General features: G+C 40.0%; 1 protein-coding gene across 2 annotated transcripts in view; it reads left to right on the forward strand.

Moving 5' to 3' along the window:
- The window catches only part of IVD (isovaleryl-CoA dehydrogenase), a 97,247-nt gene extending 81,287 nt beyond the window's left edge, over nucleotides 1-15,960 (forward strand). For both annotated transcript variants that reach the window (XM_075843338.1, XM_075843339.1), the window contains exons 10-12: nucleotides 4,946-5,050; nucleotides 6,133-6,205; nucleotides 15,393-15,960. In XM_075843338.1, the coding sequence (XP_075699453.1) occupies nucleotides 4,946-5,050; nucleotides 6,133-6,205; nucleotides 15,393-15,526 (312 nt within the window). In that variant the 3' untranslated portion in view covers nucleotides 15,527-15,960. The remainder of the gene's footprint in view (nucleotides 1-4,945; nucleotides 5,051-6,132; nucleotides 6,206-15,392) is intronic.
- The last annotated feature ends 376 nt before the right edge of the window (nucleotides 15,961-16,336 follow it).

Genomic DNA, 16,336 nt, shown 5'->3' on the forward strand with positions numbered 1-16,336 from the left:
TTCAGTCCATTAGCGCACTAGGGCCACATGTGGGATATTTCTCAAAACTGAAGAATCTGGGCAATAAGTATTGAGTTGTTTCTCAGTTAAAACCTTCTGTTTTACAGGGGAAAAAATAGAATAAAAGGGACTTTCTGACAAAAAAAATAAATATGGAAATTTCACTTCTACATTGCTCTAAATTCCTGTGAAACACCTAAAGGGTTAATAAACTTTCTAAATGCTGTTGTGAATACTTTGAGGGGTCTAGTTTCTAAAATGGGGTGTCTGATAGGGGTTTCTAATATATAGGCCCCTCAAAGCAACTTCAGAACTGAACTGGAACCTAAAAAAAAGAAATAAATTAGGCAATACTTCGCTTCTTACATTATACTGATAATGAGCAGTGCCCATCCCGAGATGACCCCAGTTTTGACCGTTTGTATAAACATAGACCCCTATTAAATTGTTTCAGTGCCCGGTTTTCCCAAGCATTCATCCCCGAGAACTGTAGTTCTATTGATGAGTCCTTGGTACATTTTAAAAGGAGGCTTCAATTCCGCCAGTACCTGCCGAGTAAGAGGGCAAGGTATGGCGTGAAGATGTATAAGCTGTGCGAGAGGGCATCAGGGTATACCTACAAATTTAGGATATATGAAGGGAAGGACACCAGTATTCAGCCCCCAGAATGTGGGATTTGGTGCACCCACTGTTGGACCAGGGTTACCACCTCTATCTGGATAATTTTTATACCAGCGTCCCACTCTTCAAGTGCCTCGCTTCCAGATGTACTGCGGCATGCGGCACTGCTAGAAGAAATCTGAGAGGCCTCCCTAAGACTCTGCTTGGGCAAACAAGAAGGGGTGAGAGCAGGGCACATTCTAGCAGCAACATATTGTGTGTCAAGGACAAGAGAGATGTCCTTGTATTGACAACAATACATGTCCACACCAGTACCCATGTACCTGTACGAGGTACCAGTACAGAGTCCCCCAAACCAGACTGCATCCTGGACTACAATAGGTACATGGGAGGGGTGAACTTGTCAGATCAAGTCCTGAAGCCCTACAGCGCCATGCGGTGTGGTATAAGAAGCTGGCCGTGCCGCATCATACAGACGGTATTGTACAATGCGTACATGCTGCGTCTATGTGCAGGCCAGAGGGGACCTTTCCTGGAATTTCAAGAGGTGGTTATCAAGAACCTAATCTTTAGGGACCAAGAAGGGGGCACCCAGTACTTCTTGAAGCGAGGCCACACGCATCGCACCAGGGCAACACATTCCAGGAGAAGTTCCCCAAGCTGGCAAGAAGAGAAAGTCAAGAGGTGCAAAGTCTGCTATAAGAGGGGGATAAGGAAGGACACAATATATCAATGTGACACATGTCCCGAAAAACCAGGGCTCTGTATGAGTGTTTTAAGATTTATCATACATCCCTTTGATTTTAATCTACCCCAGTTTTACTTACCCTGATGCACTCCGCACAGCTTATCCCCCCTCGTCTTTCCCTTCTGAGCCCTGCTGTGTGCCCAGGCAGCTGTTAACAGCCACATTGAGGGTATTGCCGCACCAGTGAGAACCCACATAAGTTTATGGGGTGTATGTCTCCGGTCAAAATGCTCACTACACTTCTAGATGAATGCCTTAAGGGTGTAGTTTTTAAAATGGGGTCAACTGTACTGATACCTCAGGGGCTTCTGCATACATGACTTCGCACCAGAACATCCCCAGTAGGCCAAATGGTGGTCCTTTCCTTCTGAGCCCTCCCATGGGCCCAAACGGCAGTTTATCACCACAAATGGGGTATTGCCGCACTCAGGACAAATTGGGCAACACAATGGGGTATTTTATTTCTTGTGAAAGTAAGACATTTTGAGCCAATTATTGGAAAAATTATGGGGTCTAAATGGTCACAACACCCATAAATGAATTCCTTGAGGGGTGTAGTTTCCAAAATGGGGTTACTTCTGGTGGGTTTCCCTTGTTTTGATACCTCTGGGGCTCTGCAAATGTGACATGGCACCTGAAAACCAATCAAGCTAAATCTGAACTCCAAAGAACAAATAGCGCTCCTTTCCTTCTAAGCCCTCCCATTGGCCCAAACGGCAGTTTATCACCACAAATGGGGTATTGCTGCACTCAGGAGAAATTGGGCAACAAAATGGGGTATTTCCCTATGAAAATAAGAAATTTTGATATAAAATGCCAACTTTTTGGAAAAAAAATGTCTTTTTTGTTTTTTATTTCACAGCCCAATTCAAACATGTGCTGTGTAAAAACTGTGGGGTCAAAATGGTAACAACAACCATAAATTAATTCCTTGAGGGGTGTAGTTTCCAAAATGGGGTCACTTTTGGGGGATTCCTACTGTTTTGGCACCTTAACACTTCTTCAAACCTGGCATGCTGCCTAAAATATATTCTAATAAAAAAGAGGCCTCAAAATGCACTAGGTGTTTCTTTGCTACCGGGGCTTGTGTTATGTCCACGAGCACACTAGAGACACATGTGGGACATTTCTAAAAAAAAAACTGCAGAATCTGGACAATACATATTTAGTAGTGTTTCTCTGGTAAAACCTTCTGTGTTACAGGAAAAAATTTAATAAAATTGAAATTCAGCAAGAAATTTAATTTGCAAATTTCACCTCCACTTTGCTTTAATTCCTGTGAAATGCTTAAAGGGTTAAATAAACTTTCTAAATGCTGTTTTGAATACTTTGAGGGGTCTAGTTTTTAAAATTGGGTGTTTTATGGGGGTTTCTAATACATAGGCCCCTCTATGCCACTTCAGAACTGAACAGGTACCTTTAAAAAAAAAAAAAGACGCTTGAAATTTTCTTAAATACGAGAAATTGCTGTTTATGTTCTAAGCCTTGTAACGTCCAAGAAAAATAAGTGTTCAAAAAACGATGCCAATCTAAAGTAGACATATGGGAAATGTGAACTAGTAACTATTTTGGGTGGTACAACCATCTGTTTTACAAGCAGATGCATTTAAATTCAGAAAAATTCTATTTTTTTTCTAAATTTTCTCTAAATTTTGGAATTTTTCACAAATAAACACTGAATTATATCGACCAAATTTTACCACTAACCTAAAGCCCAATGTCTCACGAGAAAACAATCTCAGAATCGCTTGGATAAGTTTAATCATTCCGACGTTACCACATAAAGTGAAATATGTCAGATTTCAAAAATGGGCTCTGAGCCTTAAGGCCCAAACTAGGCTGCGTCTTTAAGGGGTTAAACCTGACTGTGCCTAAAATATATTTGAATAAAAAGGAGGCTCCAAAATCCACTAGGTGCTCCTTTTGCTTCTGAGGTCTGTGCTTCAGTCCATTATCACACTAGGGCCACATGTGGGATATTACTAAAAACTGCAGAATCAGGGCGATAAATATGGAGTTCTTTCCTCTTTTTTTTTTTTTCTGTAAGGCTTAATGAGACATACGTTACAATGAATTTCTTAAAAAAAAAAAAAAAATTTTTAATTTCACCTACACTTTGCTTTACTTCTTGTGAAACTCCTAAAGGGTTAAAAAAAACCTTTCTAAATGCTGTTTTAAATAATTTGAGGTGTGCAGTTTTAAAATGGGGGGGTTTCTAATATATACACCTCCAAAACCACTTCGGAACTGAACTGGTCCGTATAAAAACAGGATTTTTCTTAAATATGTGAGAAATTGCTGCTAAAGTTCTAAACCTTGTAACGTCCTAGAAAAATAAAGCCATGTTAAAAAAATGATGCAAACACAAAGAAGACATATGCGATTTGTGAACTAGTAACTATTTTGTGTTGTATTACTACTATCTGTCTTACAAGCAGATGAATTCAAATTTAGAAAAATTAACATTTTGCAAAATTTTCTGTAAATGTAGGTGTTTTTCACAAATACACTGAATGTATTGACCAAATTTTACCACGAACATGAAGTCCAATGTGTCACAAGAAAACAGTCTCCGAATCACCAGATAAAGTGACAGAATTGAAAAATGAGGTCTGAAACTTACCTTAAGGCTCAAACTGGGCTGCGTCTTTAAGAAACTTTCTAAATGTGGTTTTGAATTCTTTGAAGGGGCATAGGGTGATTTAAGGGTTCTAATGTATGGGCCCCTTAAAGCCACTTCAGAACTAAACTGGTCCCTAAAAAAATAGAAATTGCTGCTAAACATTATAAGCCTTGTAACGATGCCAAAATAAAGTAAACATATGGGAAATGTTGATTAGTAACTATTTTGTGTGGTCTTACAAGCAGATACATTCGCATTTAGAAAACGCTAATTATTGCTAATCTCTAAATTTTGGGGGTTTTCAGAAATAGACAATGAATGTATCGACTAAATTTTACATCTAACATAAAGTATGATGTGTCATGAGGAGACAGTCTCAGAATCGCTTGAATAGGTAAAAGCATTCCCAAGTTATTACCATATAAACCTGTCTGGAAAAAAAAGAGGCTGTCAGGAAGGTCAAAACTGGCTGCAGCAGGAAGGGGAAAGAAACCCTCCTGGAAAAACTAATACACAGTAGGGTTTGAGGGGGCGGTGCATGTCTGAGATTCAAAGAGCACCATGAGCCCCCTCCTCAGGCCCTGCACTTAGTATAGGTATAACACAGTGTATCCGTTTTTCCTAGAGTTTTTCCCACCTTATAAACATTATTTTATTGTCCTTCTCTTTTTTTTTTTTTTTTCCTTGATCCAATGAAGTTAAATCAATAGTCTCCTCATCTTCCGTCTTGGTCCAACATAATCCAGAAGGAGTAAAGCAATTAAATCAATTGTTTAATAAAACTCTCCAGAGGGGACTATGAGCCTTTTGTTTGTTACCATTTAAGGAGTGTTCTACTGATCAGTTTACAAGCAGGAACTATTGCCTCTGCAGGGTTATCGGACCTTGATTGTATATGTGTATTATTGTCCCTATCCTAGACCGTTATTCTTATTTCTGATATTCTTTGTCAGCTTATGCAGGGAAAGATGGCTGATATGTATACACGTCTGACCGCATGCCGTCAGTATGTCTATAATGTGGCCAGAGCGTGTGACCAGGGACATTTCAGTGCTAAGGTAAGTGACATGGTAGCCGCCTGATTTTATCTGGGTAGTAGATTCATTTAATAAAATTAAATGTCCTTTTCGGTACTTCCCCATTAGAGGTCAATGGATATTGAATTCAAAGGCTATGTACACCTTTGCTAGCAATTTTTGTTTTATTATTAAATCAATGTATTTGATTATTAACGTTTCTTAAAAACACTCTTTTGTTGAGTTTTATTTTTACTATTGAAGACACCGGTTCTATGTATCCTGTACATAGAAGCTGTATCGTTTAGCCTCTGCCTGGTCTGTCTGTTCAGCTAAAATGACGGCTCGGCTGAAAGCGGGTCCTGTGTGTCCGACACACAGGATCCAGCTAATAGCGATCGCATCAAAGTCCAGTGTCCAGTGTATACGGGATGCATAGAAGCTGTATCTTAAAGTAAAAAAAAAATAATTAAGCAATTTTCAAAATTGCTTATTAAAGTGTAAGTAAGCTTTTTTTTTAAAAAAAACTTTTGACGTGTCAGAAGTTTTAATCAGCGGGGGTCCGTCAGGTGAACGCTGTCACTTCGTTTCTGATGGCGCTCATAGTTTTAGCGATTTGGTGGTGGGGTGGTCAGTGCTCGGCCCCTTACTGATCAGAACTCTGACATGTCACTATATGTCAAGACTTTTAAAACTTTAGTTACTCTTTAAAAACACTAAATACAATAATTTAATAAAAATAATAATAATGACAAGGCTGTGTTCACATCAGCGTTGCTTTTCAATTGAGGTGTTCCATCTGAGCTTTCCGTCATTGCTCATGGCTTCCGTTGGTCACAACAGTCGACTGTGCTCTTTATCCATCAAAAAAAGCGGGACCCGGTCACAACGGTGACAAACGGAAAGGATTAGCAAAGTTTCCGTCACCATTGAGTCCATGGTGATGGAAACGGAAGCTAAGGTTTCAGTTTGCCTTTCCATTGAGGGGTTAACCCAACTGAAAGCTCCAACGGAAAAGCAACGCTGATGTGAACATGCTATAACAAAGGTGTACATAGTCTTAAAAGGAACGTTGTTTTGACATTATAATATTTTGTTATCGGTAATGTTTAATTTTTATACAGGACTGTGCTGGAGTCATCCTTTACTCTGCAGAATGTGCTACTCAAGTGGCTCTTGACGGTATCCAGTGTCTAGGTAAGGTAATAAGTGACTTGCACAAATGTTTGTTTTTATTTGAGCACCATGTGTAGCCTTTAACCCCTTAATGACGGGACTGAAAAGGCCTTAATGACCAGCTAACTTTTCCTGTTTTTGCCTCCCTGCTTCCCAGCAGCCATAACTTTTTTATTTTTATTTTTTTTATTTATTATTTTTTTCATTTACGTACGAAAAATAATCACCAAGTTATAGAATTTATTTTTACGGCGTGAATATAGGAAAAAGCCGTTTTCTGCAGTTTGTTTTTTTTTTTTTTTTTTTTTTTTTATCCCGTTCATGTTTCACCCTAAATAACCTGTTAAATAAATTCTTCAGACTATTACGGACGTGTAGATACCTAATATGTGTACTTTTTTGTTTTTATGTAATGTGAAATAAAATGTATTTTATGCAAAATAATTTTTTTTTAACTTTTTTTTTTTTTTTTGTTCCATCAAGGGATAACTTTTTTTATAACTTTATTTTTTACTTCTAATATATTAGCATACTCTTGTATGCTAATACATGATCTTTTGTGTCACTATGACACATGCCGCTGTTGGGGCAGCGCATAGTGTGCCGTAACTGCAGGCATACTGAGCAGACAGCCCTGGGTTCCTTTTGTAGTCCCCAGGGCTGACTGCCGACGGATTCCCCTGTCTTCGATCATGTTGCCGGTGACTCGATCGAAGAGGGGAATCCCCTTTGATCGTGACACGGACCGCAGCGATCAAAGGGTTAAGCAGCTGGGGTCGGAATCTTTTTGAGCAGGCTGCTCTAAGCAGGAGCTGTAACTTACAGCTCCTAAACTTAGAGGACAGTGTCTGGGAAGAAAAAAGAAAAAAAAAAAAAAACGTACACAGCACCACATGGTGCAAGATAAACCTGATAGTTAATTAGTAGTGGTGGTAAGTTATAGCACTCACCTAAAGAAGTATGTACTGGCAGGTACAACTTAGGGATGTAGGCAGTAGAAAAATAGGTTGCAGCTTTCAATATCCAGATGCCGGCATCAATTGTATTGTGCCGTGAGAAAGGCCATATAAAAGGTGTATATTTTTTGAGAAAAAAATATATATAGATATAGGAAAGCGCTACACAAAGGAGTAATAATAATGCGTGGATTTATTTTGCAAAGAGGGGCAACGCGTTTCAACAAAGAACCTGCGTCTTCATCAGGCAAAAAATGAGTAAAAGCATGGCACAACATACAGCTTAAATACACATGTGGACAAGGGGGAGGAGGTCAAAGTAAAAAACCGCCAAACAATTGCACTAAACAAAACTGATGTAAATGACGTCATCAAGGTTACAATCAAAGTTAAAACAAAGACAGTGGAAAAAAATGTAAACAATGATGATGGAAAGATGAACCTCAAAGCCTAAATACATGACTACAATGTAACAAGTTAGATGAAATCTATGATAAACACATATTTTCAGAGCGTAAAACAGACATCGGCTAGCCCAAAAAAAACCACTAAGGAAAGCCTTGCAGATGATGTAAGGAATTTACCGTAATTCAGAAGAACCGGGCTAAGTGAGGACGTGGAACAACCAGATGTAACTGCAGGGGAAAATACAAACGCCGCAAGCGGACAGCCGGCGTCTGTAGTCAAGGAAACCAAAGGAACTACGGTGGCCGTAGAGGTAAAAAAAGGGGCAAAAGCTAAACAGATCCGTCATACTGCCGGAGCAGAGAGAAATGCAAATGAAGGGAGCATATAGACTGAGTAGAACCAGATAAAAGATTTGAAAGTTACGGAAGCCTATTGGGTCCTGACAAAGTAAGGACCCACTATGTTGTGTTGTCAACGAGCAACTGACAGCTCTAATACACTGCACTATGCATGTAGTGCAGTGTATTAGAATTGCGATCAGGTCCTCCTGCCCTCAAGTCCCCTAGTGGGACAAAGTAATAAAGTAAAAAAAACTTGTATAAAAATAATAATTTTAAAAGTAAAAATCCCCTTATCAGTCCTTTTATTATTAATAAAAATAAACAAACTATACATAATTGGTATCGCTGCGTCCGTAGCGGCCTGAACTACAAAAATAATTTATCCCACATGATGAACCCATAAAAGAAATTCATAATAAACCATACCAGAATCACAATTGTTTGGTCACTTCACCTCCCAAAAATGGAATAAAAAGAAATCAAAAAGTCGCATGTACCTAAAAATGGTGCTGATCGAAACTACTGTTCGTTACGCAAACAAGTCCTCGCACGGCTTTCTTGATGGAAAAATAAAAAAGTTCTGCCTCTTAGAATAAGGTGTAACAAATACTTTTTGTAAAAAATAATTTACTTTTTTATTGTGCAAATGCCATAAGACATAAAAAAAAAAAACTAACATATGGTATCGCCCGCAGAATAAAGTGAATGTCATTTATAGCGCACGGTGAACGCTATAAAAAAAAAAACAATAGTAGAATTGCTGTTTTTTAGTCACAAGCCTCTTAAAAATATAATAAAAACTGATCAAAAAGCCAGATGCACCCCATGAAAACTACAATGGATTCCTCAAGGGGTCTAGTTTCCAAAATAGGGTCACTTTTGGGGTGTTTCCACTGTTTTGGCACCACAAGACCTCTTCAAACCAGACATGGTGCCTAATAAAAAGGGGGCCTCAAAATCCTCTAGGTGCTCCTGAGGCCGCTGCTTCAGTCCATTACTGCACTAGGGCCACATGTGGGATATTTCTCAGAACTACAGAATCTGGGCAATAAGTATTGAGTTGCGTTTCTCTGGTAAAACCTTCTGTTTTACTGAAAAAAATTGAATAAAAGATTTTCTGACAAAAAAAAAATATGTAAATTTCACCTCTACTTTGCTTTAAATTCCTGTGAAACACCTAAAGAGTTAATAAACTTTCTAAATGCTGTTGTGAATACTTTGAGGGGTCTAGTTTCTAAAATGGGGTGTCTGATAGGGGTTTCTAATATATGGGCCCCTCAAACTTCAGAACTGAACTGGAACCTAAAAAAATGAGGCAATACTTCGCTTGTTACATTATACTTATAATGAGCCGTGCCCACCCCGAGATGACCCCAGTTTTGACCGTTTGTATAAATGGAGACCCCTATTAGACCGTTTCAGTGCCCGGTTTTCCCAAGCATTCACCCCCGAGAAGTGTATTTCTATTGATGAGTCCCTGGTACATTTTAAAGGGAGGGTTCAATTCCGCCAGTACCTGCCGAGTAAGAGGGCAAGGTATGGCGTGAAGATGTGTGAATAATAATCAACAAATCTACTCCAAAAGCAGTTCTGTAAAGGGCTGGAAAATGTTTATAGCACCAACATCCCCCCATAATTTACCATATAAGCAGCTCCATAGATACATAGACTATCGAAAAAGAACCAGAGCATATAGCCAACCGTATGAAAAAGTACAACAATTTTTATTATACAAATACAACAAACAATTTGTTAAAATACATATAAAGACACGACTCTAGTACAGTTTTGCTGGATAGCATGTAAGCGATATATTTAAGGCTGTACTAGATATCTGCAAGTTTTTCATTCCAACCCAAAGTGGGGATTCAAAAAATGATTAACTCAAATCCCTGTAAGCATATGTGAACTTTTAGGAAAAAAAAGGGAAAGAGGAGAAAAATGTCAGTGCCTGCAGATTTAACATGAGACAGCCTTACCCATAACAGCAGACCAAGTGTTGCTCCACCACCAGACCCCAACGCGCGTTTCGCTATATTTGCTTTTTCAGAGGGTGTGTCACTGACATTTTTCTCCGCTTTCCCTTTTTTTTTTTTTTCCTAAAAGTTCACATATACTTGCAGGGATTTGAGTTAATAATTTTTTGAATCCCCACTTTGGGTTGGAATGAAAAACTTGCAGATATCTAGTACAGCCTTAAATATATCGCTTACATGCTATCCAGCAGAACTGTACTAGAGTCGTGTCTTTATATGTATTTTAACAAATTGTTTGTTGTATTTGTATAATAAAAATTGTTGTACTTTTTCATACGGTTGGCTATTTGCTCTGGTTCTTTTTCGTATAGTCTATGGCAGGGGTCTCAAACTCAGCGGGGTAAGTGGGCCGCATATAGAAGAAATGGGATGTTGACGGGCCGCATTACTTTCAAACTTGATACAATACAAAATTATTATTACCGTATTTTCCGGACTATAAGGCGCACCGGATTATAAGGCGCACTTTCTATGAGCGCCTTATAAGCAATCATGTTTCATATATAAGGCGCACTGGATTATAAGGCGCAGCACATTACCGTTAAATAAACCATTGCTCAGACTGCAAGTCAAAATTTATTACACTTTTTAACAATAACTTGCAACTGGTTCAGCTGTAATTGCAAATCAAAACGTTTAGGGTATGTGCACACACACTAATTACGTCCGTAATTGACGGACGTATTTCGGCCGCAAGTCCCGGACCGAACACAGTGCAAGGAGCCGGGCTCCTAGCATCATACTTATGTACAACGCTAGGAGTCCCTGCCTTGCTGCAGGACAACTGTCCCGTAGTATAATCATGTTTACAGTACGGGACAGTTGTCCTGCAGCGAGGCAGGGACTTCTAGCATCGTACATAACTATGATGCTAGGAGCCCGGCTCCTTGCACTGTTCGGTCCGGGACTTGCGGCCGAAATACGTCCGTCAATTACGGACGTAATTAGTGTGTGTGCACATACCCTTACCGTACTTTTTCAGTTCATTCCTAGGCGCACGGGGGGGAGGAGCATGGTGTGTGCTGTGGTATGCCGCCGCCGACCCCTGCCGCCCACGATAGAGGTAAAGGATCCTGTATGAACCCCTCTCTTTACTGTCGGGTTCATATATAAGGCGCACCGGATTATAAGGCGCACTTTCTATTTCTGAGAAATTCTCAGCATTTTATGTGCGCCTTATAGTCCGGAAAATACGGTAATCAATTAGTTGTTTGAACTACAATAACACTGTTACTATAATAATACTACATTACTATAATAATACCGCTAGGTTTAAAATTTGAGATTTCTCCTTCTGCTTATTTCAACAATCCAGTTTTCCAGTTTGTGTCGCTAAATGCAGTCCGGCGGCTCAGTTAGCAGCGTTTGGCAGACACACATGTCAAGATTGGGCATCCCCTTTTTAGATGCTGCCGCAGTGCCCTCGGTGGATGCTGCCGCTGTGCCCTTTGGAGATAATGCAACACACCCCTAGATAAGGCCACAGTGCCCTCCGAAATATGCTACCACTGTGATGTCAGGGTCTTGCCCAGAGCTGGAGTCCCGGAGCAGAGCCGCTTCTAGCACTCGAACTACATTAGATTTGTGACTGCAGCTCTGGATTTGTTTGGAGTATGGGACCTGATGTTACAGTACAGTTGTGACTGCAGCACTGGATGTGACTGGAGTATAGGACATGATGTTACAGTAGAGTTGTGACTGCAGCTCTGGATGTGACTGGAGTATAGCACATTATATAATAGAGTTGTGATTGGAGCTCTGGATTTGTTTGGAGTATAAGACAAGATGTTTGCATCTACTGATCTTGCAGTAGAGTTGGGAGTGTAGCTGTGGATGTCTCTGGAGTATAGTACATGATGTTGCAGTTGAGTAGTGACTGCAGCTCTGGATGTGACTGGAGTAAAGTACATGGTATAATAGTAGAGTTGTGAGTGCAGCCTGGGATTCCAGCTCTGCTCCTGACATCACTGTCCATATATGGACAGAGATGTCAGGGGCAACCCCAGAGCTGAGTCCCGGGCACTAGTAGGCTCTTCCTGGGACTCTAGCTGTGCTCCTGACATCACTGGGACTCCTGCTCTGGGGAAGCCCCTGACATCGTTGTCGCTGTATGGACAGCGATGTCAGAGGCTTCCCCAGAGCAGAGCCTATACTAGCGCTCTGCCCGGGACTCCTCTCTGAGGAAGACCCTGACACACTGTCCATATATGGGCAGCGATGTCAGGGAATTCCACAGAGTCCCGGAGCAGAGCCGATACTAGCGCTCTGCCCGGGACTCCGGCTCTGGGGAAGCCCCAGACATCGCTGTTCATATGTGGACAGCGATGTCAGGGAATTCCAGAGTCTCTGAGCAGAGCCGATACTAGCGGCTCTGTGTCCCGCGGGCCACAGATGACAGCCCCAGGGGCCACATGCTTGAGACCCCTGGTCTATGGCGTGAATAATGTATAAGCCATGCGAGAGTGCATCAAGGTATACTTACAAATTTAGGTTATATGAAGGGATGGACACTAGTATTCAGCCCCCAGACTGCCCCCCCCCCCTTTACTGGGTGTTGGTGTTGATGCAAAAATTGATTTTAAATTAAATTTTTGTCCAGTTTTTGACGAGTTTTGCGGAGCGGTTTCCGCGCCAGAAAGCTCGTCAAAATACTCTGTGTCAACAGGGCCTTAGGCAGAAGCCCTGTTTTCAAACTACCTCTCTAAATAATGAAATCTTTATTATTGCTATTAGAAGCAACAAGAGACGAACCACATGAAATGTCAAAGATTTAATGATCATGAATGACCTGAGGGCACAATGCCTAAAATAGCATAGGCTTAGTGTAATGATAGTATTTGCATGTGTTGCCACCAGAGGCTGCAGTTACGCCATGGCAACACAAACTAGTGCTCTATGATACGTCTATCAGCGAAACATTATCTTTTAAATTTCATGTGGCTCGTCTCTCGTTCTTTCTAATAGCATTAATAAGATTATTTAGAGAGGTAGTTGAAAAACCAGGGTTTCTGCCTTAAGCAATTAGTAGTATTTGTTCATATGTCCAACATCTATCAAGGGTCTTTCATTGTTGTTGTGAGTCCAGTAGCACACTGGGTCCACATGTTGAATAATTCTAAAAACTGCAGTGTCTGGGCAATAAATATTGATTTGTATTTCTCTTGTAAAACCTTTTGTGTTACACTACAAAATGGGTTAATTTAATTTCTGCAAAAAAATAAATTTTGTAAATTTTACCTCCACCTTGTTTTAATTTCTGTGAAATGCCTGAAGAGTTAAACTTTCTGAATTCTGTTTTGAATACTTTGAATACGATCTGTCTTACAAGCTAAAAAAAAAATACAAATTGTATCAAATTTTCGCATCATTTTGGTGTTTTTTACTAATAAACATCAACCAAATTTTACCACTAACTGAAGTACAATGTGTCACAAGAAAGCAATCTCAGAATAAGATAAGTAAAAGCATACCAAAGTTATCACGTGAAGTGACACATATAAGATTAGAAAAAAAAGAGGCTTTGTTCACGAGGCCAAAACTGGCTTTATCTTCAAGGGGTTCATTTTAAGTCAATAATTTCACTAGTGGCTTAGTACTAATAAAATCCATTTCTCCTAAAAATGTGTAAAGCAGATATTCTCAAACACTGACACTGAAGTGCAATAAGAATGTAAGAGCCATTATTTTAAGATTACCTGTACATGTTGAGGACAACTGAGAAACAGATATATAATGTAGTTAGATTTTATAAACGTTCCTTTTTGCAAACTTTTACTGTTTGCTTAAAGGAACTCTCCAGGCACAAGCAATACCTTGTCATATAGAGCTGAGGGGAAACAGGGCTTCTCTTTGGTGCCCTTTGAATACCTGTGATGTGCTGCCTCCTCTAGGCGGAGCACAATGGGGAACATTTGAAAAGCAAAATGCGGCACAATTATATTGTGAAATGCAGCCAAAAAATATTTGTCTTTTAGACCCTATATATGTCTACCTCGACCGTTTTGAACGTATCAATAAAGAGAGACTGTCCTGATTTTCTTGTGCAGAATTTTGGTAAAATAGATGTGCAAAATTTATCATGTATTCTATTTTGATAGATTTGGCCCAATTTGTGCTGACAACTCAATGCAGAAATCTTACGACACTTGATAAAATTTGTTGTGCCTACAGTGGTCCTTTAAGCAACCAGCATGCCATAAACAGGAAAGTAGACCTACACTATATGGACAAAAGTATTGGGACACCTACCCATTACACCTAAAAGAGCTCTTATGATATCCCATTCTAAATCCATAGGCATTCATATGGAATTAATCCCCCCTCCTTTGCAGCTAAAACCACTTCCATTCTTCTTGGAAAGCTTTGTACAAGATTTCTGTCTGTGGGAACGTTTGCCCAGTTACCCAGAAGAGGATTTGTGAGGTCAGACATGATGTTGAACAAGGCTTGGCTCACAATCTCGTTTCTAGTTTATCCCAAAGGTTTTCGATGGAGTTGAGGTCAGAACTCTGTGCGGACTAGTCAAGCTCTTCCCCACCAAACCCACCCAACCATGCCTTTATCGACCTTGCTTTGTGCACTAGGACATAGTCATGCTGGGACAGAAAAATGCCTTCCTCCAAACTGTTTCCACGAAGCTGGAAGCTACAATTGTCCAAAATGTATTGGTATGCTGAAGCATTAATATATCCCTTCACTAGTACGAAGCATTATCCCTCCTCCACTAAATTTTAAAGTCGGCACAAGGCAGTAAGGTAGGTAATGCTCTCTTGGCATTCGCTAAACCCAGTAGAGAAGCGTGATTAGTTACTCCACAGAATTTGTTTGCACTGATCCAGAGTCAAGTGCTGGTGTGCTTTACACCACACCATCCGACGCTTGGCATTGTGCTTGGTAAGTCTTGGTAGCAGTTTTTGTGCTACTGTTCATGCCACAGAAGGTTTGGAACTCTGCAATTTTTGAGTCAGCAGAGCATGCACTATGCGCCTCTGCACTCTGCTCTAATTTTACGTGGTCTGGCAAGTGGCCGAGTTGCTGGGTTTCCGAAATTCTTCCACTTTATAATTATACCACTCAGTTGATCGGTGAATATATAGGAGGGACAAAAAATGACGAACTCACTTGTTGCAACGGTGCCATCCCTATTACAGTACCACGCTGGAATTAAGTGAGGTCTTTGCAAACATTTGTGAAAGAATAGGTCCTTCTAAAGACAATGGGACTGAATGAAACACCTGAATTGATTAGGTTGTGTGTCCGAATACTTTTTCCCATATAGTGTATAATATATGTAAATTAGGGCAGGAATAATCTTCTTCTACTTTTTGGGTTTCACTGTTCATATGCATTCAAATTTATATTGCGTATCCTCAAATAGCAATGTGTTCGGTTCAGACTGCAGCTTGTACCTGTACTGACGATGGTTTAATCTTTTTACTGATCTTATATACATGGTTTTTCTCTGCAGGAGGCAATGGCTATATTAATGATTACCCATTGGGTCGATTTCTTCGTGATGCCAAACTTTATGAAATTGGGGCTGGTACTAGTGAGGTGCGGAGACTTATCATAGGCAGAGCCTTCAATGCTTTATACAAGTAACCAGCTGTCCTTGGAAGGGAGGTCGTGAGATCACTAACCACATCACTTCTACAGTGTGGCAAAACTCAGAACTCGATCCACAGATATCTGCAGCCATTTGGATGAAGATTGTGCTGCACTTACTGTCTAGGAGCATTACCTCATAAGCTGTGGGGCACATGGCGACACAAATGCCAACAATGTACTTCTGGGAGAATGGACTCGTCAACTGATCTGGGTATGCCAAGTTCACTGTCCCCAATGTATGTATGCGAATGGGATAGTTTCTAATGGCGAGGGATGTAGAAATATGAACTTTATCATTTTAACCGTGAAATTTGCTGCTCTGATCACTGCCGCTGACCGTTATCCAGAGATATTTATGGAATCGTTATTGGGGTTTATGTATTATGTATATTGTTTGCTCCAGGGACAAATAAATCATACTTTAATCATCTGGTTGGTGACTGTGTACTTTTCTGTTTTTATCTCTGGATGGTGTATTTGCTTTCTAGATGGGCATCCTAACCTGTATCCAGAATCCTGTCACAGAGTAATGTGTTCTTTCACTTAAATTACTAATTCTATTATTTACTTTCAGATTGTTGTTTTTTTTCAGTAACTTCATTGATTTCAAACAAAAATGTCTTACGGTTTGTGTCAGTTAGAACTGCTGATATTACTTGGACATTGTGCCTAAAATCCTGCCAAAACTTCTTCACTAAAAAAACCACACCAAAACTCTAGGGAAGACCACTTCACCACCAATGCTAAGAGAAAGTACTCAGTTTTTGCCCAAACATAATCAAGACATGTTTTCAGCGTCAGGAA

This window comes from Rhinoderma darwinii, chromosome 12 (genome assembly GCF_050947455.1).
Source record: "Rhinoderma darwinii isolate aRhiDar2 chromosome 12, aRhiDar2.hap1, whole genome shotgun sequence".
NCBI lineage: Eukaryota > Metazoa > Chordata > Amphibia > Anura > Rhinodermatidae > Rhinoderma > Rhinoderma darwinii.